General features: G+C 46.0%; 1 protein-coding gene across 3 annotated transcripts in view; it reads left to right on the forward strand.

Moving 5' to 3' along the window:
* Positions 1–24,164, forward strand: part of TRAK1 (trafficking kinesin protein 1) — a 103,953-nt gene that overhangs the window by 36,646 nt on the left and 43,143 nt on the right. The window contains exon 1 of one of the 3 annotated variants that reach the window (XM_068982858.1): positions 6,878–6,941. The exons of 1 other annotated variant lie outside the window; for it this stretch is intronic. In XM_068982858.1, coding sequence (XP_068838959.1) covers positions 6,878–6,941 — 64 coding nt within the window. Of the gene's footprint in view, positions 1–6,877; positions 6,942–14,446; positions 14,556–24,164 lie in introns of those variants that run through there. One more of the 3 variants, XM_068982857.1, reaches the window with a different exon arrangement.

Below are 24,164 nucleotides of genomic sequence, written 5' to 3' on the forward strand. Positions count from 1 at the left end.
CTCATGTAAATGCTGTGGTACTAGTTGTGCCTTTCTGTCATTCTCAAGACCTCAGGCCATTTTGTTTGCAGGTGAGGACCTGAGGGAGCCCTGGAATTGTGCCTTCTCCCCTCTTATGCTCACTCCTCATGTGAGCAGGTTCTTCCTTGGGCCCATTTTCATCGCTTTTTCGCAGTAGTCTGCAGGTGGACTTCTGCAGACAGAGAAGCTCTGGCTGCACAGCCACTTCCCATGTGTCAGCGACACACAGTCAAGGCCCCCCACCCCACCCCCTGCCATCCTCATCCCCAGGTGTGGGCCAGGGTGTCAGGCATCGGTGCGGAGGGGAAATAGAAAATGCTTATCTCTGAAGGTCCAGAGCGGCCACACCCATACCACACCAGGTGCCGATGGTACCAGGAACCCCAGGATCCGGTGAGCAAGGCATCTGGGTGCTCATACCAGGAGACAGATGACTGTGACCTTAGGCCTGCTTTGTCACCTGGCAACTGCCAGCTTCCACTCTTTCTCACCAATCCAGATTCCAGTGTTGGTGGGTCTTTGCTTTTTTTTTTTAAGAACAAAAATGGTTGGCAAGCAATCCTGTACAGATTGACTGTTTTCCTTTGCAAGGGAATCCAGCATATCTAACACAAAGCTGGAACAGACTCAGGTGGGAAATTGACGTGACAGCTCAGCTTGTTAGCCCATCTGCACCCCCCTCCCCACCAGTGATGGGCTCAGGCCTAGTGATTCTGGGTTATGGTTCTGATTTATGTTTTGAACCCTGGAACATCTGCTACGTGACCTGCTGGTCCAGGAATGAGATGCTCCATGCAGCCCTCCCGGGGTGCAGGAAGCAAACTGGGAACCCCAGCAACACATCAGAACTCTGTTTCTTCTCTGTGCCCTCCTCAGGTGCATGAGTGATTTTAATGAGGGCTTCCAAGCTGGGGTACTCTTTGTCTCTGTAGAGCTTTGTTGGGTGCTGTCTGCCGCCTCTGTTCTGTCCCCATCTTCTCCCTGGAGGTGGCATGGGTGCCTGCTTTTCCTGTGTCTGAAATGAGGTGGAGATGGTTTGGGAGCGGGTAGTTGACAGCAAGCTGTTCGTTAGCAGCCTGCCTTCTGCCGTGGGAGCTCGGTGACTGGCAATGGCAGTGTTTTTAAAAAATAAAGATCAGAAAGAAAACTCTGCAAAAGCATCCTGTTAGTTAATTTTCTGCAGCCGGTGGAGGGAAGGCCTGCTTGTCAGCCTGTATTTCATGCGAGTCCCCCTGACGCCGTCAAGAATGGAGGATTAGGAAGCCCTCCCCTCTTCTGTCCTGGCTGCCCTGGGATGCAGGTAGAAGGCTTGTAGTACTTCCTGAAGGGAGGAAAGCTCTGGAGACCAGGGGCATGTTGCAGAGGAGGATTGGGGCCCTGAGTGGTTCTGCTTCCAGCCAGAGGGAGGAGCACAGGGAGCTACCCTTCTCCTACCTGCTTGTCCGGTTGGCCACTCGGGGGCCCTGGTGTGGCCCGTGCTCATCATCTGGGGTGTGGAGGAAGGTGGCATGTGGCAGGTAACATCTGAGACACTTCAAGGCAAACTCATAACTGCATCAGTTGTAATTTAATCCAAAATTGTTAGCACGTATTCATTTTTTAAATGTGTGAATAATTTATTTTCATTTCTTCTTGCATACGTATATATGCATATGAGTATATAAAATTATGTATGTGTATGTGAATTACTACACAGCTAATAGTTTAAAACTTAGAAATTTTATTATATTCTTTTAATCATTTAAGTTGGCCGCCTGATAGGAAGAGTCAACTCATTGGAAAAGACCCGGATGCTGGGAAAGATTGAGGCCAGGAGGAGAAGGGGGCAACAAAGGATGAGATGGTTGGATAGCATCACTGACTCAGTGGATATGAATTTGAGCAAATTCCAGGAGATGGTGAAGGGCATGGAAGCCTGGCATGCTACAGTCCACGGGGTCACAAAGAGTCAGACAAGACTTAGGAACTGAACAGCAAACATTTGTTCGATTAGGACTTCTCTCGTAATTAGAGTCTTCTTAATTTGGCGTGCCTAGTCTATTAGATTCTCTGAAATGCTTACAAAAGAGGATACATAACTAACTTTGCAGCTCAGGAGCTGATCCTCCTCCTACCTGGGGGTAACCTGGGGGTAGTCGTGGCCACAGCATCAAGTTTTCCTGTTCTGTTACCTGCCTCCTCATTCCATATCCGGTTGGTTTATTCATAGCCACCCTACTTGGAATGATGTTCATGCAGTGCTTTATGAAAAATATTAGTGACAGAAATAGAACAGTCACACACACCTACCCTCCCTTGCTCAAGATAAATTTAAAAAATCTCCCTATTATATTCCACTTTCCTTTTTATGTCAGTTGCCTGATTCACTTGGTTGCCCTTTTTGTTTTCATGTTCATTGATATTCATGGTCTTGACAACCTTTAACTGTTATTGATTGTATTTTCTTTTTGATGTTAGAATTATCACAAGCTGGCAATGTGATGTCCTTTCAAGTGGGCTCTGATGCCTGATCACTCCTACCCCAGACCTTTTGGAGCAGTTGTTTACTTTTGTGCAACGTGCTATTGTGGGCCTATCTTGATTTTTCCTGCTCCAAGACATGGAATCAACAACTCTCCAAGAAGCCCTGTTAAAGTTGGCATCAGAAGGCTGCTCTGCTGAGGATGGGTAGAGAAATATCCCTTTAATTCCAACCCCTTTTTTTGTTTCAAATTTTATTTGTAAATACTCCTTCAGTGTTTTCTCAGTTATTGACAGAAAAAGTTTTGGAGGTGGTTGGTGCCTGGTTTGTATTCAGTTGTTCTTGGTTTTTGCTGAGTGATCCCGGTCAAATGACTTCAGCTCTCTGAGCCCCCTTCCCTCGTCTGCCCAGCGAGGGGGGTCTTAAGTGAGTGAGCGGTGAGGGGCTGAGGCCTGATGTGCAGTCAGCACTCCTTAAATAGTGTTGAGTGAATGGACAGGGGCTTCTCTCAGGCTGCTTCTGGGACCTGTCCCGATTCCTGATCCGGGGGCGGGTCAGGAAGATCCCTGGAGAAGGAAATGACAACCCACTCCAGTGTTAGTGCGTGAGAAATCCCATGGACAGAGGTGCCTGGCAGGCTATAGTCCAGAGTCGCAAAGAGTCGGACGCCACTGAGCATGCACGCACACCTGGATTTTAACCTTGGAACCATCTCTGCAGAGTTGTGAATGGATTACTTTATCCTTTGGAGCCTATCACACAGCAGTTTTGATATAGATGTTCAATTTAAAACTTGCTCAAAACAAAAAAAAACTTGCTCAAGGCCCATAAAATTCACCCATAAATGATACTGTTTCTTTACTCATTTCTTTCTTTTGCATTGTCTTAAAAAGTAAATTAGATGTATACAATCTTTGGATTTGATAAAAGTCACGTTCAGTGATATGGTCAAATGCTATTTAGAAATGGCACCTTCCCACCCCTAGATTACCAATCCTGCTCATTACTGTGAACTCCAGGCCTTTTATTATGCTGGAACAAAGCTAATAAATGACGTTTCTACCTCATTTCCCTAATTATAGCTTAGAAAATTGTGCTATCTTTTTAATTGCTCATATTGGCTTGTTTCCTTTTTTAAAGAATTAGAGTGATGAAGATGATTGCAACTAACATTGGTTGCAGACTCACTTTGTCCCAGGCACTGTGCTGAGTGCTCTCCCATGCATTAATTAACGCCTCACCCTGTCTGTGCGACAGATATTATAGTCACGCCATTTAGCAGGTAAGACTCAGGTGTCTAAGAAGGTCACAGATGGCAAATGAGGAGCCTGAACCAAACTTCAGGCCGTCTAACTCCAAAAGCCCTTGTTCTGAGCTATGATATTAAACTGCCTGCCATTAGTAGTCCATCCATCTACGTAGCCATCTATCTATCTATTCATTATTTTTTGCTTCTGTGGTGATATGGTATATAAATAAAATATTTTAAAAATTCATAGCACTGTGAGGTAAATGTGCCAAGCCTTTGTTGAAAAGTGTTAGTCGCTCAGTCATGTGCAACTGTTTGCGACCCCATAGACTGTAGCCCTCCAGGTTCCTCTGTCCGTGGAATTTTCCAGGCAAGGATACTGGAGTGGATTGCCATTCCCTTCTCCAGAGGATCTTTCCAACCCAGGGATCAAACCCAAGTCTTCTGCTTAAGCCTTTGGTGAAGAGGTTTCTAACTGCACCTGACTTTTCTATGATGCTTTGTGGAGTTTGCATTCTTTGCTGCTTTATCCTGCCTTCATTGTGAAAGTTCGTACTAGACCTCACCCCCTGTACTGGATTGAACCTGTTAAACATGCTGATTTTGAGGAAACTGTTAACTGTCCATCAGTTTATTTATGAGACCTATAATCATCTTTCAGAACCACCTTAGGGAACTTTAAACAAACAAAAACCTCAGAAAACCTTAGGACACCAGCCTCAGCTCACCTGTCATGAGGAGTGACATCCGAGACGCTGCCTGGTGGTTTGCTGTGGTGTTCTTGAGAGCTGCCATCGATGGCAGAGAGACAGGATAAGGACCAAAGGGAGAGATGTGTTCAGATAATGGGGGCAGTTACAGCAGGAATTAAAACTGTTGGCTGCTGACTTTAAATAGGTGAATGTCCTAGAAAATTTTAAATGTGTATCCAAGTTGGGGTCAGGGAGAGGGAAGGGCATATATAAACCACCGCCCCCTCAACATACACACGCAAATAGTTTTCCTCTGAATTACCTACTACTCATACATACAGTTAGGCAGATACACACACATATATATACATACACACACACCATAAAGTCTACCCCCAAGTCTTTTTTTCCTACTGAAGAGCCTTGCCATGAAGTGTCGTCTGGGGGCCAGCAGCCTCGTGAGCATGTGAGAGCTTGTTAGAAATGCAGAAAATTGTTTGCAGTTGCAGACTTGAGGCATTAGAATCTGCACTTTAGCAAGAGCTCCGAATAATTCACATGCACATTAAAGCCTGGGCAGCCCTGCCCTAGAGGGATGCCTTTTCCTCCAAGTTCATTAACTAGGGCATCATGTGCCTGTGGAAGGAAAGAGGGAAAGCCTCCCTGTTTGATCACTGTGGAAGGAAAGAAGCTTGCCCTCCCAGTAGTGGAAAAAAAGTCCTTTTACTCATTCCCACATTATACAGTCTTGAGTAGAAAATTAAGAGGAAAGCTGGACCAAGCTGGCACATTTGTTGCCATTGACGCCAACAGATGGTTACAGTACCCAGCTAACAGGCTGGTGAGGTTCCATAGGTAGTTTTGCTCGAGGGCAGCAGTGTTCAAGGGAGATTTTGCTCCCACGGGTCATTTGGCACCATCTGGAGACGCTTTTGGATGTCACATCAACAGAGAGACAGGGTGGTTCTTCTAGCACCTAAATGGGTGGAGGCCATGCCCAGGACAGCGCCTGCCACAGAGAACAATCTGACCCTAATTGTGTGTCTGTAGTGCTGAGGTTGAGCAACCCTGTTTAGCGGATGAGTTTAACTTATAGCAAGTCTAAAATCTATTTAACTATCCATTACCCATTTAAATGAAACATTTCAAACATGCTAAATAATTAGGACTAATAAATGTTAGCTTCACTTTCCTTTTTTTTTTTTTGTAAGAAATAAAACGTTGTTGTTTAGTCGCTGAGTTGTATCTGACCCTGCTACTCCATGGACTGTAGCCCAACCAGGCTCCTCTGTCCATGGGATTCTCCAGGTAAGAATACTGAAGTGGGTTGCCATTTCCTCCTCCAGGGGATCTTCCCAACCCAGAGATAGAACCCTTGTCTCCTGCTTGACAGACGGATTCTTCACCACCAGGTAAAGCCACCAGGGCAGCCCAAGGAAAACGTTCACAATGCATTTATAAGGACAGTTTCAAAGTCCTATCCCCTCACTCCTTTCCTGGAGGGAACCACCTTCCTGAAGGTGGACTGTTTCCTTCTGGTATATATTTTTGTACTTTGATAACACATTTTAGTGTCCGTGAAAGCAGTCTATCTTATTGCACAAGCCCCTCTGTGATGGCTTTCTCCTCTACTTGTATGCTGCAGGCTGTTTCTCCAGGAGTTTGAGCCAAGGCATGAACAGAGAACAGGCCTGTATCTGTATGAAAATGGTTCCCTTTTCTGAGAAATTTACATTTCCTTTAGGCAGCAGTCGAAATTTTTAAGGAAAGATGTTTAATGTTTAAAATCAGGTTGAGGAAAGAAGTTGCAGATTTTTAAAGGGGTTGTTTTTCAAATGCAGAGTCCATAGTGACCCAGAATTAAGCAGATAGATAAACTTGTCCTGACATTTATTGGAAGAGATGATGGTGATAATGTTCCTGGCGCCACCCCCTTCCCTGCCTGCACGCCCTCATTTCTCCCAACGTGGCACCTCTCAGCCCCTGCTCCCAGCATCCTTGGAAGACATTTCCTCCATCTCAGCATCATTTTTTTTCCGAGCTGGCCTGTTTCTATGGCAACCGTTAGATTGAAAGATGAGCGGGAGTGGGGCAGCGAGGCTGGAGTGAGACCTCGGGGTGGTGGTGTGTGTCCCTGACGTCACCCTCTGTGCTCGCGGATAGGACGGCTCTGGCTACTCCCATTCAGGGCTGCTGGCCACTGCCGCTTTATTAGCAGGACTGCCAGGGTCTCTGATAGCTGTGCTCCTCCTCTTCCCCCTCCATGGTTTTCCTTTTCACTGCCCCTTTTCCGTCCTGGCTCCAGACTGTCATTAAGGATGCTCAGCTTAATTCTGGCGTGTTTGGGGATGCTGTTCTGCCCGGCATTCTGGAAGGGCAGGGGGGCATGGCAGCGTTTCACCTGACGTCGATGGTGCCGTGAAGTCCATTCTTTCCTCTGCCAGAATACTGACTATGCAGAAATTTATCGAAGCGGATTACTATGAACTAGACTGGTATTATGAAGAATGCTCAGACGGTAATTATGGCTCCTGCAAAACAGAGCGGGGATGTGTAGGGCCATTGTCTCCCTTCGGGGGAGGGGGTGTCCTGGAACCTTCCTGGGGAGACGGGAGGAGGGAGGGGCACGGGAGCAGCACCGCATGGCTGTGACCGTTGCGAAGGCGTGGTGAAGGGGGGACAGCAGGTGGGCAGGGCTCGTGGTCGGGGGAGGCTTCTTGGCAGTCTGGAGATGGTGTTGGCATGCTGGGCTTGTGAGCATGGCACTTCAGTGGGACTGAATTCTCTCTGGGGTGATGCGTGCGTGTGTGCATTTGTGTGTGCAAGTGGAGATGTCATCATCTATGGTCCAGGGACTAGTGTCTTCAGGGAGTGGTCCTCTGGCCTTGGAGAATCCTGCTTTCCTGGGCCCAGACCTGGGAGCCCAGGGGAGGCTGGAAAAAAAGGCAGAAGCAGCTTCCCACCTGGCAGTCAAGTCAAACGAATTATCTTGCGGGATCCCACAGAGATGGAGGTGGGAGATGTTGGGAGGGGCTGTAAGAGTCTGTATCCTTCCCGTTTGGGCAGGGAGGGTGTGGTGCATTCCAGAGGAGACTAGGCGGAGTTTCTGTGGCTGGAGCAGCCTCGGGAGGTTCCAGACACCAGGAAATGGCACTCAGGTGCATTCTCAGGCCACAGGGGAGGGGCCTCAGGCCCCTGTGGGGGTGGCATCAAATTGTATATGACACAGTTAACCTGTCATCTTTAATTTCTTCTTTAAAGTGACCCTGTATCACATGCCTTTACATAAACCCACGCACACAAGAGGACCCAATATCTATATACTTGAAGGGTCCATTCCCTGGTGATCATAATGTTCTCAGCCCACACGAGCCAGTAATAGGCAAAGTAACTGCTTTTTAATTGAATCGGGAGTTTCAGATCACTCTAACATGACTACATTTGATTAACCTGAATGATGTAACTGGCTGGGACCTGGCCTCATTAATAAGCTGAAGAACTGCATAATTATCTCTGTATTTGCTAATTTCGGCCTTGACTGTGAGCCACAGAAGAAAGGCCAAGAGCCTTTGTTGGAGGGGGTGGGTGGGTATTTAAACGTGCTGAGAAACTTCCCCAGCTGAGCTCCACCATCCCCGAGTGTTAGATGCAGACACTGCCGTGTCGAGTCCCTGTGCATCTGTAAACGTCGTGAGTGATGATGATGGTGGGCAGTTCCCAGGGTCGTGAGGGGGAAAGATGACTCAGTTGTTTTCTTTGGGGTGTATTATTCTTAAAGCAAGTTCCTGTCCTATTCTAGGCGGCAATTATAAGGGTGCTTCTTTTCAGATTTCATCATTGACCTCTTGAATTTTCCTTGGTGATTTGTGACTCGCTGAACCCTCCATGACTTTTTAGAGGGTGGACCACTGGAGCACGGCACATTCGTTACGGCAGAGGGCCTGTCCCACCTCCACCGCCCAGTGGAGGTGTTGGGTGTGCCCATGGTTCCCCAGAACCGTCCCGGAAGGGACGGAAGTGGCGGGGGAAGGTTTCTTACTATCTTGCCCTGATTGTGACACCGTCCAGCTTTATTTACACCCTTGTCTGAGGAAATAAAGGCAGTCACTCGCAGTGCTTAATCTGAAGGGTGAGAAGAGGCCTGCTCTTGTCTGGGTGTCTCTCAGAAGGATTTTCTTACCCAGCCCTTTCTTGGTTGAGTCTTTTGGCCCCAAGCAGCCAGATCTCTCTTCTTCCAGCAGAAAAGGAAAACAGAAAAAGAGGCAGCTCATCTGTCCAAGGGTAAATAAATGTTGATAGCAGTTACTGTCTGAGTGTATGCTGAGTGAAATAGTTGCTTTTCTCCTCCATACCAATTTGGGTGAAGTAGAAAGGCCACTGGGACAGAATTTGCTGGGACAACTGACATTTTCATAATCCCATTTTAAAGATAATTAGCAAAACAGGGAATCAAAGGAATGGAAGCTCAGAACTAATGTGGTTTAGGAAAGCCCACAAAAGGGAGTGGGGAATTCAGGAATATGCTAATATTGACAGTGCTTGTTTATACACGTCTGACTAGTTGGGTTCTTTCCTGAACTGCCAGGTTAGTCTGGAAATGGAGGCAGTGTGCCTTTGTTTTCATGCAGCTTTAAAACTGCAAAGCAGTCTTTGAATAGCCCTTTCATCTCCTGGTTCTGAACTTCCTGGTGAGGAGGCTAGGTAGGAGTTAGACACACAGAGTGTTGCTTTGTCTCTCTTACTTATTTGTCATTGGAATCTTTAATGTGGGAAACTTCCAGGGAGCTTTTCATAGTAATAACAAAAGATGAGTCAAATGTTTTTTAAAAAGATGCAAAATCATCATTTATGTCATAGTTACTGACTGGCACTTAAGTTGCAAGGTTAGCACCGAAAAAGTACATAAGGGTGGAAATATAGACTGCAGGACAATTAGGGATTGCTCTGTTAAATGTGGATTTAAGAAATGGCTGCTGTTCTCTTTTGAGGTTTATTCAGTCTACTGACTGTATCCTTCCCCCTTAATGAGTTTTAGTTGTGGAGTCTTAATACTCTGTCTCAACCCCTCAGCCCCCCAAACACAATCAAGACTCCAGAGGGTATAACAGGGGCATGGGACAGATGCTTAGAATCGTAACAGTTGGAGAGGTTGATTGCCCAGTACCTTAAAGTGATTTTTAGAGGTTTGAAATAGCCAGTGATCAACCCAGTACAGCAGTGGCCTGTGCAGAATTTGCACATGTGCACTCAGCATTTATAGCTTAAAATTCTAGCATCAAACAGGTTCCTGGTTACCCACATTAACTGTGTCCCATCTCTTCATTGCAGGAACTTCTAAAACCTGGCAAATCATGAGTCACCCCATTATTTAAAAAGCATACTCCCAGACTAACTGCAGACCAGGAGAGGCCCTGAGAAATCAGAATCTTTAGTGCCTGCTGTAGGCGATTCTTTGCAGCAGGTATGCTTGGAGAACAGTGCCATGGAGACCATCCTGGGGCCCCGGGGTCTGGAAGATGATTCTTTCTGTCTGTCATGAAATCTTAGGTTGTTTCTTGGCTCCACTGGTCACTTAAGAAAAATATGCTTAGAAAGAGTGTGAAGCCTTTTTAATTTTCAGAAAGGTTTGGGTTCAAGTATATGTCCCTGAGTTAAAGAAACGGAGTGCACTTTCATAATTATTCTAGAAATAGGCAGAATGGCCGGAAAAACACGGCCCGGAGTCTGCCTTTGAGGCCCATTTTGCATTCTCTGTGGCTGTGTGGTATTTAAAAACAAAACTCAACTGATAAAGATAAAACTGGTGTTCTTCACCATTTCAGGATTTGAGCCTCATCCCATCTAGCAAGTAGAAAGAAGCTCGGAGGAGCTGTATGAAATGGAAGGCTTTTGTAGACAGAAGGCAGCGGCGACAAGAAAAAGGATTATCTCATCTTTCTTTGGGGGACGAGTGGGGTCTCTCAGGCCGATTACCTCATTACTGCTGACCAGGAAATTCCAGACTGTCTGGCTAAGACCTCATTCCTGGGAGAAGCTGAAGCTGCAATTAGGTCAGGTATTAAGTCTTGGTTGACTGCCCCTGGGGCTTAGCACAAGCGACTCCATTGGAGGCCTGTTGTCTCTGTTTACCAACAGTTAGGCACATCCTGGGACCCCATAAGCCTCCAGCAAACCCAACTCTCCCATCTGGTAAATGGGGACAACCCCACTGGGCAGAGCCATCTCGTAGGATGGTAAAAGCATGTAAATAAAGTAAAAGCTCTTTGTGATCAGCGAAGTGCTAGGCCAGTACTTAATATTATCTTTTCAGAAACAGTACTAGTTCCTAAGTTCTTTTTAAAAATTCCTCTGAAAAGGTAACTGGTTTGTTGAGCAAAGTATAGTATCTTGCTGTATCTACCCTGTTTCTTGCTGTAATCTCTTTTGTAATCATCCACCCTTATGTCCCCTTTTGCAACGTTACAGATTTGAATGTCAGGGTGGGAGATGGGGTAGTTCATATTGATTTTATAAATGGAAACACTCAGGCAGATTACACAGTGATTATTCTTACAGCTTCTTATCCATGATGAAAATCCATGGTGTTACATTTAGGTGGCACATACGCTGTTCCCCGACTGCAGTGACCTCTAAAATGTCGCCCAGGGTCAGGGTGACTGGTTTGTGAGTGAAGTTTTGTCAGATATTTTAACCATTCACTGAGAAACTTACTAGGCTTTTGAGATGGTTTTCTGACTTTCCTGCACTTGGGTCAAACGTAGGTAAGCAGGCCCCATCATGTTTCTTGTGGAATGTGCCCCTGGAGGTAGACACTGACCTTCCCTTTCCAGACATAGCACCTGAATGACTGCTGAGAGGATATTTTTTTTTTTAAGAGTTAAATGTAAATATATGATGTAGCTGTACATTTTTATTTATCAGCAGCTTTAGTAAAGCAGAGGCAGAAGCAAAGGGCTCAAGAGCTGAGAGAGGGCCAGAGGGAGCACAGAGACCAAGTTTTCAGAGCTTTGTGTTTCTGTCTCTGTTTTTTAAATAGCATAAGCAAGGGCCTTGGGGAAGTGACCTTCAACGATGGGCCACCTTGCTCTTTATGGTCAGGGAAGTAAAAGGACAGCGAGGCTCATGGAAAGTGGAGCAAAGTGCATGGCACACAGAGGGGCAGGAGACTCTTGACTGTGGAGGAGTTGTAGCAGGAGCAGGCTACACGGGAGACGCAGGTCTAGGAGTGCCCAACTCCTGTCTGAAGACGAGGGCCAGCCTCGGGCGTGCCTGTGCTGTGGGACTTTTTGTGATGATGGAAGCATTCTGTACTGTCCAGTTTGGTAGTGACTAGCCCCTTGTGGCTGTGGAGTGTCTGGAATGTGGCTACTGTCACTGAATTTTGGATTTCATTTGATTTTAATCAGTTGAGATTTCAATGTAAGTAGGTAGCTCTAGTGGCTTGCAACCACTCTTTGGACAGAGGATGGAGCTTCGGGGAGATGCGTCCGTGGAGGTTATGTGAAACAGAGCTGGAGAGGACCCTCACAGGAAGAGGTCCCTCTGCCCACTGGGAGGCAAGTGACACTTCCCTCCCATAGCCTTGAACTTCCCTGGACCTGGCTCAGAACCCACTCCCTTCTTGCTCCGAGCCCTTGCATTCCATTGGTCCCCACTGCTGGACAGCACACACTGTAGCTGCTTGACTGTTGGGGTGAGCAGCTTCTCGAGGGAGGGCCGGGCCACCCTCAGCTCCACACCCCACGTCCGTGTCCCATGGTCCATCTGTCACCTGGCATAAGGACGGCCAGGCCTTCTTGCTGGCCTTTAAGTGTCATATTCTGCTTTGACTTTTGGAAAAACTGTGCTCTCAGAGAAGATGCACTTTGGCCCATCTCTGCCTTTAACCCTGAAGCGAATGCAGAGCTGGATGAGGTTGGAGAATTCCCTCACATTCCTGCAGAGGAAGTGGGGCAAAGGAAGGGGAAGGGGTTTGAGGTGGGGGTGGGGAGGACCCTGAAGAATGAGGGAACCTAGAGAATAGGGCTGACATGGGCAGGCTAGAGTGGTCTTGTGTTCATGACACCATGTCCTAGATTTATTTTTAATTTGCATGTATATATTTTAAATTATATAATACAAAGAGACTTGGACATCATTTACTAAGGGTAGCCTAGGATTGAGTTAAGAGCTGAGTATAACCAACTGGTAATGAGTAAAATCACTTAATAGTATTTTCAAATATATGAAATCAGCTCTTGTTTTCATTTGTATATACTGCAGCCCCGCCCAGTAACCTGCACATCTCATAGTCCATCTGATACTCATGAATTAATTATGTACAAACTGGAGATTTCTCCCTCCCTCCCTTCCCAGGCCTTAAGACTCACTGTCCTTTGAATTGAATTAACAAGCCCCAATTTGATAACGTCAATGAGATTAAAGAATGTATTCCCGCTCCCAGAGTGTATGCCTTTATAAACATTATATTTAAACTTATGAAGATTTTCAAATGTGATTTTGTGCTTCCTGCCACTGAATTCGTACTGACCTGACTTTTTATAAACAACACATTTTTACCATTGTAAAATGTAGCAGTTCTTTTCAGGTTCCAGAAAAGTAACCTGTCAAGGCATATGTCTTTAGGTATTAATTTTAATAAAATCTTTATTCTATTTCATTTTCTGTCTATAGGCACTGGTCTATGGTTTTCTATTCATTTTTATGGAGGTAGTGATTCAGTGTAGAGTACATTTTTAGCTGCCTAAGAAGGATCTGCAGCTTTAAAGATTCAAAGATGGACAAGACCAAGTTCCTGAACTTGTGCAGAGAATTCTTGCTGAGCATCTTGCCTCTGCTCAAGGCCTTCTTGGTTACCTGAGGGAGGTGCCTGGGCAGAGAGGTATCTTAGGCCTCCTGCTATAGCTTTTAGGAGCAGAGAGAACTGCCACAGTGTAGCGGGGAGGTGGCTAAAGCCCAGGAATTGTAGAATATGCTGTGACTCTCTGAGACACCAGTGCTTCAGGATACCTTTCAGAGGATTTGATGGAAGGACCTGCCATTTCATTACAGGCAAAATCAAACAGTGCAAAGGAATTGATCATGAGATAGGCAATAAAACTGGATTCTTTTTTTCAGGCAACTTTGCAAACTTTTAGGCGATAGATTTTACCCTCCTTATCCTGCAATTAGAAAAAAAATATTTATAAATTTGGCTGTGAAACCGTGGATGTAGAATAAGAGTGGAATTTATAAAATGCAGTTTAAAAAGAGCAAATGCAATATATTATTACCAAAGAAAGACTGGGATGAATTAGGCTTAACACAAGTAATGTTTCCTGCAATTTTCCCTTTTCCTCTTGCTAGAAACCCAAATGGTCTTTTCCTTCCCTGTTCAGCACTGTGTCATACTGTTGTCACACTCAAGATTTGTCTCCCTTTTGAGGCACACCCACAGAAACTCTCTCATAGAGAGTATTGGGCAGTCAGGTTCACCAGGGGACCTCCTCTGCCAGAGCCCGAACTTTAGACAGGTGTGTGTATCTGCTTGAGGCATAATTGGCAAATTACCCTTTGCAGTCTCTCCGTCAAACTTCCAGGAAGTCACCAATCCTCATTGCTTCTGAGGGAGGAAAGTGGGAGAAGAATCTGGATGCAGATAGCTGGCTTGACACCATGCACCTGCCTACTCGCCTCCCGTCTGACTCCATAGCACCTGTCAGAACCACCCCGCCCCCTGCCTCTGTCCAGCCTCTCGCCAGGACTGGGCGGGGCTTTCCCGTTCCTGATAGGTGCTTCACCCCCTCCGCCCCGCCTCCTGGCTCTGGGAGCCACCCGCTTCCGGGTCCACCTGGGTGAGGATGGGCCAGTGGCCCTGTGCACACCCTCCATTTCAGCTGAGCCCGGGCATGTCTGTGGCCCCCACCAGGCCCCTGCGTGCGCCCCAGGGGCTTCGGCCCCAATGCCTCCTCCAGGAAGGCAGCCAGGAGCTCCCTCGAGGACAGCGCCTTAGGGTGATGTTTTTGCTTTGGGGTGACTTCAGCAATGTCCCTAAGAGATGTGGGAGAAGAAGAATGTTTTGAGTATGACTGCCAGAATGAAGAGAGGAAGCCCACCCGGGAGCAGCAGGAAACCCTGGACCTCTTGGAGGAGGGTAAATTCTGTTCTTTGCTCCAATCTGATCCTTTCCCTGTTAGCACCTATAGAGAACTGGCTGTTTTACTGGTCTCACAGCAGTCTTTTATTTCCTCAGTGGAGTATAAGGTTAAGTACACATGTCTTACATGGTGCCTGTAAAGCCACCAGGAGAGAAGCTGTGTTTCCAGCATCCTGGGACATCCCCTTGTCCCCTTTTTTCTTTGTAGTTTACACCTCCCTCCTGGAAGACTGCTCACCGTCTTAACTTGTATCCCCTTTGATTTGTTTTGCCTGTTCTCGACAATGTAAATGGAATCAACAGTGTGTATTATTTTGTCTAGCTTCTGTTGCTTAACTAATATCTTTGAAATTCATACCTGTTGCAAATATCAGTAGTGCCCTCCCTCTTTGTGGCATCTTAGCACTTTGTTTTAAGAGTTTTCATTTGACAGAATGAGTTTTGGTGGGTTAATAGAAACTTGATTCATTATTAAATGTTTTTATTTTAGGAAATTATTTAAAAAAATTATTAATCACCAATTTGAAATAGGAGTTTTAAAAATATATATATAGAGAGAAATATTTCTAACAGAAAAATATGAGCTGACATTGGAATTACCTGGGAACCTATCACCAGGCTATATCAAAGAGGTGCTGCTTTTTGAGAAGAGGGAGGGTATTAAATAAGGATATACCCAAATGCTGAGTGTGAGCTTCTTAGTTGGGCTTTTGGGGTTTTCACTCAGAGCCTAGAAAAAGAGATTTTGCAGGCGAGGGGGGAAATGGGGTAAAACAGAATGTTTAAAGAGCGACTGTGGGAAGTTCTTTAGGTTTTGAGTAAAAGCAATCAAAAGATTTTTTTTCAAAATTCTGCTCTCTGATGGCCCGTTTCCATGTCTTAAAATAACTTTTGTTTTTTAGATGGTTTATAATTGGCTGTATACTGAACGTGTTTATCTTTTGAGGTTACTACCCTGAAAATGTTAACACTTCACCTATAGGCCAGTTAAAAGTGTTTAATTGGCAAAGGGGAGCGGGGAGCAGGGGCTTCCCTTGTGGCTCAGCTGGTAAAGAATCCACCTGCAGTGTGGGAGACCTGGGTTCTATCCCTGGGTTGGTAAGATCCCCTGGAGAAGGGAACGGCTACCCACTCCAGTATTCTGGCCTGGAGAATTCCATGGGCTGTAAAGTCCACGTGGTCGCAAAGCGTCAGACACGACTGAGCGGCTTTCAATACTACTACTAGGTGGGAGCAGGGCTGAAGCCCGGAGCCCCACCCAGTCCTTCCCTGAAGGAGATAATGGAGGTGAAAGGAGAGAGGAGTGACAGCCCAGGGGGGACTGTGCATTTATTGGGTTCCTGGAGGTGATCAGGAGAAAGGCATCTTTCTGTTCTAGCAGAACCAGGGCTGGCCCAGACCTCAGTAGATCAGCTTGTGTCCCTTAAAGCCAGGCCACTCGGCATGTGGACTGGGAGCTTGTTAGAAATGCACACTCTCAGGCAGCACTGCAGACCTGCTGGGTCAGGATCGACATTTTAGCAATACCTTCAGGAAATTCCTGTGCACATTAAAGTATGAGATGAGCTGCTGTTTTACACCATAGTAAGATGATTTTTCAAATCAATTATTGAGCCATATGGTTCTAAATGGAAGGTTATAGTAGGTTTTAGAAAAGTAGCATATATCCTTGTCAAGAGAAGTAAAAATATATTGCACATATTTTATATATATTTCATATATCTATATATTTTGAACCTTAAAAAAAACTGACAGCCAGATGATAATGATGATGATAGCCTCTGTTTATCATGTATTTACTATGTTCCAGGCGCTATTCCAAGTACTTTTAAGTAGATTCATGCATTTAATCTTTAAAATAAGCATAGGGGTTTAAAGACTGTTATGATTTTCCATTTCATAGGTTTCTAAGAAGAAACGTAAGCAACTCATCTGAAGTAACACAGCTCGTAGGTGATTTCAACCTATGTAAACTGGCTCTAGGACCCTACATAGACTGCTCTTAAATACTGTGCTAGCAGTTCTCAAGGTGGGGTCCCATCTAGCAGCATCAGTGTCACCCAGGAACATGTTGCAAATGCACATTCTTGGGCCCGGCCCCAGACCTGCTGAGTCAGACATACTGGGCTGGGGCCCAGCGTCTGGGTTCTAACGCACCCTCTGCATGATTCTGGTGCAGCTTGCCCTGTGCTGGTCCATGCCTCACAGATGCCAGGGTCTCTACTTCGTGATCATCTTTGACGGAGGGGAGGATTGGGGACCTGCTCTGTATTTGCCCTCTTAAGGTAGTCTGTTACAGTTCTGTTCCTGCTCTTATTTGTTCCCATCCAATTTCCCTCCTTTCTCTAATAAAAAAGCTGTCCAGAAGGTGAAAATAATATGTTCAAGACAGTAACTGCAAAAGAAAGATACAGTTGATCCTCGGTATCCACAGGGGATTGGTTCCAGGACCACTGTAGATACCAAAACCCATGGATACTAAAGTCCCTCATATAAAATGGCACAATATTTGCATAGACCCTACACATATCCTTCCGTATATATTAAATCTCTAGGTTACTTATTGATACAATGACTAATACTTTGTAAATGCTATGCAAATCGTTGCCAGCGGTGGCAAATTCAAGTTTTGCTTTTTGTAACTTTTTGGAATTTTCTTTGTTTCTGAATATTTTCAATCTGGGGTTAGTTGAATCTGCATATGTAGAGCCCATGGATATGGAAGGCACACTTCATTATCAATGTGCCCAGTTTTCTTTGGAAAATAAATTTCACAAGACTTGCTCCCAGCCTGAAAGAAGTCTGTGGTGTAGATCAGGATGACAGGGATTTGGTTTGGAATGCTTGGTCTCTGTGTCCACTTTTGCTGGAAGCAAGGAGTTCACTGGGAAGGACTCTGTTTTCTTCTGATCCTGCCACACTACCACATGTGCAAGAGAAGTCTCTGTGAACAGTGAAAATACGGGCTTGATGTAGATGTAACTGTGTTCCCTGGATTCTGAGGTGGTTTCCTACACTGTTAAGAGTTCCTAAAGAGGTGCTTTTGATTGAAAACTGAAAGATAAAATTAGTTTGGGGTAACAGATCAAACCAGTCAATCCTAAAGTAAAATCAACCCTGAATATTCATTGGAAGGACCGATGCTGAAGCTGAAGCTCCAGTGCTTTGGGCACGTGATGCAAAGAGCCAACCCATTGGAGAAGACCCTGATGCTGAGAAAGATTGAAGGCAGGAGGAGAAGGGGCGACAGAGAATGAGATGGTTGATGGCATCACTGTCTCAATGGACATGAGTTTGAGCAAACTCCAGGAGATAGAGAAGCTCAGGGAAGCTTGGCATGCTGCAATCCAGGGGGTCACAAGAAGTCGGACACGATTTAGTAACTGAACAGCAACACTAATATTGGTAGCCAAGGATACAGGAGACATATGTTGGTCCCTCCCAGGTCACCTTGTGGGAGTGATAGGCACTTCCTGATGTCACCCATTTCATCTTCAAAGCGGCCTTTGAAATAAGCATTATTTCCATTTTGTATTCAAAGCAACTGAGACGCAGATAGGTTATCCAGAGTCCCAGGACTGTAAGCACAGAACAGGGCCCTCACCCTGCTGTGGGGTCTGCCCTCCACCACGCCTGGGCTCTCAGCTAGTAGAGCCGTGGGCCCTTGCCTTGCATTATCTCACATCATCTTCCTAACCCACAAGGCACCCAGAGAAGCAGCTTGCTTGGATCACACAGCTGTCAGAAGCAGCATGCCTTTTTGTCTTCAGGAGAGAAAGTGTCTAGATTCTGTGTCCTTCTGGTCCCTGGAGGCTTGTGTGGTGCAGAAACTGAGTTGATCTCAAGTGATTTCTTGCTGAGTGGTATTCTGAGGTGGGCTTTCTTGTTTTCCCCCCATCCCTGAGATGGAGCAGGGGGAGTCACAGTGCTGCTGAGCGATGGTGCAGTGGTCACACCCCTCTGTGCCCGAGCTGTGATATCAGCTCCAGGAGGATACTGGTGAACAGTGGAGTCTTCTCATCACATCCTTGTGGTTTGTTGTGGGGCAGTTTCCTCCCGCTTTCTCGAGGAGGGGTCTTTGTCATGTTTTCTCACCTGGACGTTTCTGAGGCTGTCACCCGATTACCAGATTGGTCACTGATCTCCTGGCAGGTATATTCAGGATGGCCTTCGTGTAGCAGGATTTGAAAAGAGCATGTGGCGTGGTCTGGGGTTTACTAAGCCCTGAGACTGTGAGAGAGGTGGCTCCTGCCAGTCAGTAGGCAGTCTTTTGGACACAGGCCAGTTTTCAGGGGCTGAGCACTACCCAGTAATTATCATCTGCAAAAAGCCGAGATGCAAATGATGCTGTTAGACAGTGGGAACCCAGAGCTTGATGGAGTGCCTCGGGCAGGTGTCCAGATTCTTTAGTGAAGAATTCCAAGGTGAAGCAGAGGAGCAGCACCAGTGGAGCTCATTCCTCCAGTCTGAGAGGGGTTCCTCATTTCTCAGAGCCCCAGGGATCTCTGGGGCTAGAGGAGGAGGGCTGGGCCATGTGGGGGATGGTGCTGTGGCCTGCTGGTGGTTGTGATGTCTTGTGGGATGGGAATGTCCACCCCAGAGAGAAAGCGCCATCAGGCCTTGGCCCTGGGGTCTGTACTGATACAGGGTGCCTTGTAGGCCTCTGCCCTGTAGGGTCACATTAGAGAAAGGAGCTGGCCTAGCTTATCAGCACTGACCTCACCTCTGTTACAAAGGTCTCTCTGCCCATTGGTTTCGTCACCTTGGTTTCAGCCTAGGTTTGTTTGATAGTATCCATGGTGACACCACGCATGTCCCTTGCTCAGGGCTCTTTCTAGGGTGGTGGTACCAGCAGCACCCCAGGGCTGGCAATGGGCAAAGCTGTGCATTTTGTGGTACCTGTTCCGAAGTCTCTAGCCATCTGAACTCCCTAAGAGCTTTTCTCCCTGGCGCTTCCTGCTGATTCCTCTGTATTATGCTAATTTGTCTTACCTTCTCAATTAGGGCTTAAATTCCTCAAGGGTAGGATTTATTTTGTTTACTCAGCTGTGCTTGCTGCTAAGTCACTTCAGTCGTGTCCCACTCTGTGCGACCCCATAGATGACAGCCCACCAGGCTCTCCCTTCCCTGGGATTCTCCAGGCAAGAATACTGGAGTGGGTTGCCATTCCCTTTTCCAAGTGAAAAGTGAAAGTGAAGTCGCTCAGTCGTGTCCAACTCTTCGTGATCCCATGGTCTGCAGCCTATCAGGCTCCTCCGTCCATGGGATTTTCCAGGCAAGAGTACTGGAGTGGGGTGCCATTGCCAAGAGGCCCAGTTTGGGTGTCACATAGAATCAGACCCTCTCATAGCTTTGTGACCTTGTGTAATTTCATGTCTAAAATGTAGGCTATGGTAGTACTTCCCTCCTAGGATAAATGTAGACATTGAAGGAGGTGGTAGACATCCAGCACTTTAGCAGACTGCTGGGCACATGGTGAGCAGTCGATGAGTGAGCCATTTGGTTATCACCAAGGAGGCCTTCATTAAATACCCTGGTGATGAATGGCCCCCATAGGTCAACTCTGAGTGTTTCAGTCTAGGGTGGGGTGAATGATTGTAATGTCCAACATACCGGGTTCAAGTCCATAGTTATGTCCTGTCTGACTTTGGACAAGTCACTTGGCCCCCTCTCTGCCTCACAGTGTCTCATGGAGGTCATATCTGTGTCACTGTGTTGTACTGGTTTTAAGTGAAATAGTATTTGTAAACTGCTCCTGGTAGCTGTTGCTGCTGCTGCTGAGTCGCTTCAGTTGTGCCCGACCCTGTGCAACCCCGTAGATGGCAGCCCACCAGGCTCCCCCATCCCTGGGATTCTCCAGGCAAGAACAGTGGAGTGGGTTGCCATTTCCTTCTCCAATGCAGGAACGTGAAAAGTGAAAGTGAAGTCGCTCAGTCGTGTCCGACTCTTCGTGACCCCATGGACTGCAGCCCACCAGGCTCCTCTGTCCATGGGATTTTCCAGGCAAGAGTACTGGAGTGAGGTGCCATTGCCTTCTCCGCCTGGTAGCTATTAGCCTGTTGTAAATACTTGATAGTAATTTTCTCTTTTCTTCCCAGTCTCTTCAGTAAGTTGCTCTGGTGCCCTGCTCTCAAACAACCCTGGCAAAGGATAGTATCATGGATACTATCAAACAAACAGTACAATCATCACACCCTAATCTCAACTGACAGGGATGCTGATGAGCAAGGCAAATGTAGCCAGAGCTTCCCTGTCAGGTCTCTACTCTTGGCAAGTGACACCCTGCTCCCACTTCCTAGTGCATAGACCCAGCACCATGCAGACTCTGGTCATGACCAAACACACAGCCATTAGCAATGAACTGGGCTCTGGGTTGGCCTCTGCCACCACGCCATCTCCGAGACTGTCCCTAAAGCTCTCATGATCAGCCAGCACCTTTCACCTGTGAGGACTCGTGGCCGGCCGTCTGCCTGTTTGCCCCTGGCTTAGGACCACAACTGCTTATAAGTTGATGCCTTTCTGTTAATGCAGCTTCTTTCTTAGCAGCTTTGTGCCTCATCATATCACACTGGACTTGAACTTGGCCTGTTTCCAGACGTCTTTTTTTATGCAGGAAGCCTGGCAGAGAGGGGATTTCTTCCCAAGATACATGTTCATCTGGAGGTGATGAGATATACACCAAGCTTTTATGTTTTCATCCCTCTCTGGGCCCTCTGGTTGGTTAGAAATGAGCCTTTCTTTGCAAACACTCATCTGGGAGTAAAACAAACTCTTCCATTTTTTTGAGCATCAACTATGTGTCGGGCTATCATGTGACTTCTATAGGTGGGAAGGGACATAGGACGTTTGTAAGAATTAGGTTCATTTTGCTTCTGTCATTTTGGACATGGAGCCATTTAAACAGAAATAACAAGCAATTTGTTCTTTTTTCATTTTGTTCTGCTGCTGCTGCTGCTGCTAAGTCACTTCAGTCGTGTCCGACTCTGTGTGACCGCATAGACGGCAGCCCACCAGGCTCCCCCGTCCCTGAGATTCTCCAGGCAAGAACACTGGAGTGGGTTGCCATTTCCTTCTCCAATGCTAACTGCGGACAAATGAGCATTGTTTTTCATTACCAGGTGCTATAGTACTGTGGACCTCATTCTATTTCTATACATACATCAAGGGCTGCATGAAAATAGTTAGGTTTTGTGTGTGTTTTTTAAAGCCAAATCATGTGTGTCTTATAGGTCTTAGTAGTTAATACACTTTGGCTTTTGGGCCAAGTCTAAATTATTTTGAAAATAGATAATAAAGGGCAACAGCCAAGGGAAGGGCATGGCTGAATCTCCAAGAAGTGGCTGTAACTTGAGGAAAGTATAAAAGTAAAAATTGGAAAGAGCTGGCGTTATGGATGTATCGTGAACTTCTGCCATCTAAGCAAATGCTATGACAATTATCTAATTGAAAATAGTCTAGTCCATGTGGATTAGTTCATTTATGTGCCATTTATCAGTGCTGATTTTCTAATCACTGGTTTGCTACTCCTAAACACTTTTGCTGTCTGAGAACATTCTTGTGGCTGGAGAAAGGCTCCATCATGAGATCAGGAAAGAATGCGTTTGTCATATTCTGTTGAAATGACTGGCTGTGACATATGTAGCCCAGGGATGCTTGTTTGCATATAATTTGATGATAAAATATTGAGGTATAATTTACATACTGTAAAATTCACCCATTTTAAGTGAAGAATTTATAGTGTGTTTTAGTAAATTTCCAGAGTTGGCAACAGTCACCATAATTCAGTTTTAGAACGTTCACATCTTGCCCTCCCCCATCTCGCCTCGTAAGATCCTTCATGTCTATTTACAATTAATTCCGTTTCTCTACTTCTCATCTTGGATTTCCCTGGTGGCTCAGCTGGCAAAGAATTTGCCTGTATTGCAGAAGACCCCGGTTTAATCCCTCGGTCGGGAAGATCCCCTGGAAAAGGAAATGGCAACTCACTCCAGTATTCTTGCCTAGAGAATCCCATGACTACAGACTGTAGCCTGGCTACTATCCATGGGGTCACAAACAGTTAGACATGACTCATTGACTAAAGCACCACCACTCCTCATCCCAGGGAACCACGGATCTGCTGCCTGTCTCTATAAGTTGCCTATACTGGATACTTAGTATGAATGGAGTCATACAATATATGGTCTTTTATATCTGGCTCCTACTGAGCATAAAGTTCTCATTTGTTTTCAGTACCTTTCAGGTGGAAGTAGATTTATTTGGTAGAGCTTCCTTGTTCAGAAGTGGAACTTCTGTTTGAAATACTGTTCTCATGGAGAGAGAAACTTGAGATGGTTTATTGTAGATTGAGTATCTGGAAAATTGGTGCTTGAAAAGTGCAGACTGTGCTTGTCATACTGTTTAAAGCGTCATTTGTTAGTCCTCGTTTCTTGGAAGAGGAAGCCCAAGACATAATTACGGGGTTTGCCCAGGGCCTCGTGGCCGTGGTAGATTCTCCTATGAAAACCTGAGCCTCATGGCACCAGCGTCACAGATCTGACCTAAAGTACGGGCGCTTTTTGCTTTCTTTATGCTTCTTAAACATTGTTGATCTGTGCTGACCTCAGCCGTGCCCTGGAATCTTCTATGGTTCCCTAGTTCGGTACAGGAGCCAGACTGGCCTTGGCTCAGTCCCCAGCACATGCAGCTTCGTTTGCTGTGACCTTGGGTCGGGTCCTTAACTTCTCTGAGCCTCAGTTTCCTCATCCATAGAATACTCATCAAAATAGTGCCTACCCTGCAAGATTGTTCTGAGAGGTAAACAAGAAAAGCACATTAAATTCCTGGATATAGCAGGGACTCCTTAAGTGTTAGCTGCTGCCTCTGCTAGGAGCCTCCTCTTACTTTGAAATTCACCATTTGCTAGCTGTGTAACATTGGGTGAGTTAGTTAACCTCTCTAGGCCTCAGTTTCTCTTTGGTAAAATGGGGTTAAGGTGAGTGCCTACCCGGTAGTGGAGAAGGCAATGGCACCCCACTCCAGTACTCTTGCCTGGAAAATCCCACGGATGGAGGAGCCTGGTAGGCTGCAGTCCATGGGGTCGCGAAGAGTCAGTCACGACTGAGCGACTTCACTTTCACTTTTCACTTTCCTGCATTGGAGAAGGAAATGGCAACCCACTCCAGTGTTCTTGCCTGGAGAATCTCAGGGACAGGGGAGCCTGGTGGGCTGCCATCTGTGGGCTGCCATCTATGGGGTCGCACAGAGTTGGACACGACTGAAGTGACTTAGCAGCTACCCTGTAGTATTTTTTACTCTGAGGAGTAAATGAGATAATCAATCTAGAGGGCTAGGAACAAGGCCAGGCTGTAGTTAGCGTGCTTGGTAAATGTAAGATGGTGCTATTATGAATTACTCTTAAAAGTTACCTCAGGGAGTACCCTATATTGTAGTCAAATATTTCCTGGAAAATATTTTAAGTAATGTTTTTCTCATCAGGGCATGGTCATTACAAAAAAAAAAAAAATACAAAAAAGAAAATTAAAAATTGCAGTTCTCTCCAAATGGCAGAAAGTGAAGAAGAAATAAAGAGCCTCTTGATGAAAGTGAAAGAGGAGAGTGAAAAAG

Source organism: Capricornis sumatraensis, chromosome 10 (assembly GCF_032405125.1).
Source record: "Capricornis sumatraensis isolate serow.1 chromosome 10, serow.2, whole genome shotgun sequence".
NCBI lineage: Eukaryota > Metazoa > Chordata > Mammalia > Artiodactyla > Bovidae > Capricornis > Capricornis sumatraensis.